The sequence below is a fragment of the Rhinopithecus bieti genome, unplaced genomic scaffold (genome assembly GCF_001698545.2).
Source record: "Rhinopithecus bieti isolate Rb0 unplaced genomic scaffold, ASM169854v2 scaffold_5781, whole genome shotgun sequence".
Classification (NCBI taxonomy): domain Eukaryota; kingdom Metazoa; phylum Chordata; class Mammalia; order Primates; family Cercopithecidae; genus Rhinopithecus; species Rhinopithecus bieti.
The window spans coordinates 80,374-83,191 of record NW_016804870.1 but is presented as its reverse complement, the minus strand read 5'-3'; the positions used below and the strand labels follow the sequence as shown (position 1 = coordinate 83,191).

The following is a 2,818-nucleotide window of genomic DNA, read 5'->3' as shown; positions in this document are numbered from 1 at the left end:
TACTGAGTTTACTTGCCTCTTATGCGCAGATGTTTTGTTTTTCTTTTAGGGAACTAATTCAGAAGTTGAAGTCTTTCATCAGCTTCTATAGTGCTTTGCCTGGCTACATCTGCAGCCATAGCCCTGTGGCGGAAAACGACACCCTTTGCTGGAATGGACAAGAACTCGTGGAGAGGTGATCTTTTTTGAAAGTTACATATAGCAATATTTGAGGAATAATTGTCATATGTTTATATAAAGGTTAATTATGTCTTCTGTCTCCATTAATTTCACAAGAAAATTCTAGAAAATCTATGAGGCTGAGTGCGGTGGCTCATGCCTGTAATCCCAGCAGTTTGGGAGGCTGAGGTGGGCAGATCACCTGAGGTCAGGAGTTCGAGACCAGTCTGACCAACATGGTGAAACCCCATCTCTACTAAAAATGCAAAAGTTAGCCGGGCATGATGGCACAAGCCTGTAGTCCCAGCTACTCGGGAGGCTGAGGCAGAAGGATCATTTGAACCTGGGAGGTGGAGGTTGCAGTGAGCCAAGATCGCACCACTGCACTCCAGCCTGGGTGACAGAGTGAGACTCTCCAAGAAAAAGAGAAAACATCTATGATATTTTACATGATGTCTATAATTTATAGCCCTCCTAGAAATTGCAGAGTTTGAAGCACATAGAGAACTGTGTCTGAAGGCAATTTTGCAGAGTTTAAAGCATAAAACAACTTTCTTTTGTCTTCGATTCTTCCATCTCCTCATTATGTGGGTCCTTATTTATTTGATTTGAAGAAATCACATTCATCTTGATAACTATCATTTATTGAGAGTTAGTTGTATATTAAGTACCATGCTAAGTGCTTTATATGTATTATTTATCTTTATAACAATCCTGTGAAATGAATACTGTTATTTTCCCCCGTTTTACAGATGAAGATAGAGAAAGGAAGAAAAGGGAGGGAAAGAGGAATATCATTTCACTGAGCAATTTTATTGAAATATTTTATTGAGCATTTGTTTTGTTTTGTTGTTGTTGTTGTTGTTGTTGTTTTGTCTTTTGGTTTTGTTTTGTTTTGTTTTGTTTTGAGACAGAGTCTCACTTTGTTGGCCAGGCTAGAGTACAATGGCACGATCTTGGCTCACTGCAACCTCTGCTTCCCAGGATCAAGTGATTCTTCCACCTCAGCCTCCCGAGTAGCTGTGATTACAGGCACCCGCCATCATGCCTGGCTAACTTTTGTATTTTTAGTAGAGATGGGGTTTCACCATGTTGGCCAGGCTGGTCTCGAACTCCTGACCTTGGATGATCCATCTGCCTCAGCCTCCCAAAGTGCTGAAATTACAGGCATGAGCCACTCCGCCCGGCCGAGTATTCGTTCATATAATCTATGCTATCATTATCTATGAAGAATTTGCTCATCACTGAAAAGGAAATCATATATATTCATTATATTCATTTATTCAGCAAGTATTTACTGAGCACCTTCTAAGTGCCAAGCCTGTTGAAATGAACAAAACAGACATAATTTCCTGTCCTCACAGAGTTTTCATTCTAGTGCACTAGTGGTATTCCTAACCTCCATTGCTTTCCATGTGGGAGGAATGCTTGCGATTAAAAAATTAAATCAAGAGGATACAATGCTTAGGAAACCACAAGGAGTTGATGAACATGCTTTAGAAAATGTTTGTACAAGTAGTAGCATGTTGTAGAGGAGAATACAGAAGAGACCCGAAATCGAGTTCTGAATCTTTTACTAATTAGTTGCTTAACCAAAGGCAAGTGACTTAATCTCTCTAGGCCTTGCTTTCCTCCATCTAAAAAAGGAGATGGTTGGATTAGAGCCCCTCCAGGTCTGACAGTCTGTGTGTATTTTTTTCTTATTAATTTATTCACTCATTCATACCTTCAACATTTATGTTTTGAGATATTATGTGTTAGGCACCAAGCTAGGTGCTAGGGATGCAAGTGCGAAAAAGGCAAGTTAGCTGCTTTGAAGAGCTTACATTCTAGTGGGACCCAATACCAGGACATGGAATGCTGAATGGAATTTATTAGCAGTATAATGGAGTGCAAAGAGGAAGGCTTTGGAGCCAGATGAATTTGGGTTTGCCTCTCAGTTCTGCTACTAACTGTGGCCTTGGGTGAGTCACTTAACCTAAAAAGTCTCAACGTCCTCTTCCTCTGTGGCATCTCACAGAACTGTTGTAACTATTGGGAGAGGTCATAAATGAAAAGCCCCTAGCAGACTGGCACATACTGGAAGCTCAATTTATATTACGTCTCTATTTTTCCCCCTTTCCCCTTCACTCCTCCTCTTTCCAACGCAAAACAAAAGACATGTCAGAAAATAGCTTATTCCTTATCTATACTATTTTACTGACATGGGACAATGCGAATAAGGTTGCATGACACCCTGGAAGAGGCATTGAAGTTGTATGGAGATACACTTCCCTCTAGCAAATGTAAATCAGCCTGGAAGGATTAATGGCTCCATGCACTGGAGAAATAATGTGTATTTGTTATCGTAAAAGCTCCTCAGGTACTAAGAAGAATCATGAACATGTTTTTTTGTTTTGTTTTGTTTTGTTTTGTTTTGTTTTGTTTTTTAATTTTCAGAGATGAGCAGTTGGTATTTGGCTTTATAAAAGCTGATGCTTTAAAACTGATACAAACAATAACTATTTGAAAAAGAATATATCCACAGATCAAATATGTGCTTCTTACATAAACTTGATGAGAAACCATTCCAGTGCCTTGTCCAATGTTATGTTACTATAGCGAAAAATGAACAACTCGTGAATATTTGTTTTAAGCAGCTTATCTTCTAACCAGGGTC

The 2,818-nt window shown here is 39.3% G+C and overlaps 1 protein-coding gene across 1 annotated transcript in view; it reads left to right on the top strand.

Annotated features, from left to right (window-relative positions):
* Positions 1–2,818, top strand: part of GPC3 (glypican 3) — a gene marked incomplete at its 3' end in the record, with an annotated part of 127,021 nt that overhangs the window by 80,937 nt on the left and 43,266 nt on the right. The window contains exon 3 of the mRNA XM_017870742.1: positions 50–175. Within this exon, the coding sequence (XP_017726231.1) occupies positions 50–175 (126 nt within the window). The remainder of the gene's footprint in view (positions 1–49; positions 176–2,818) is intronic.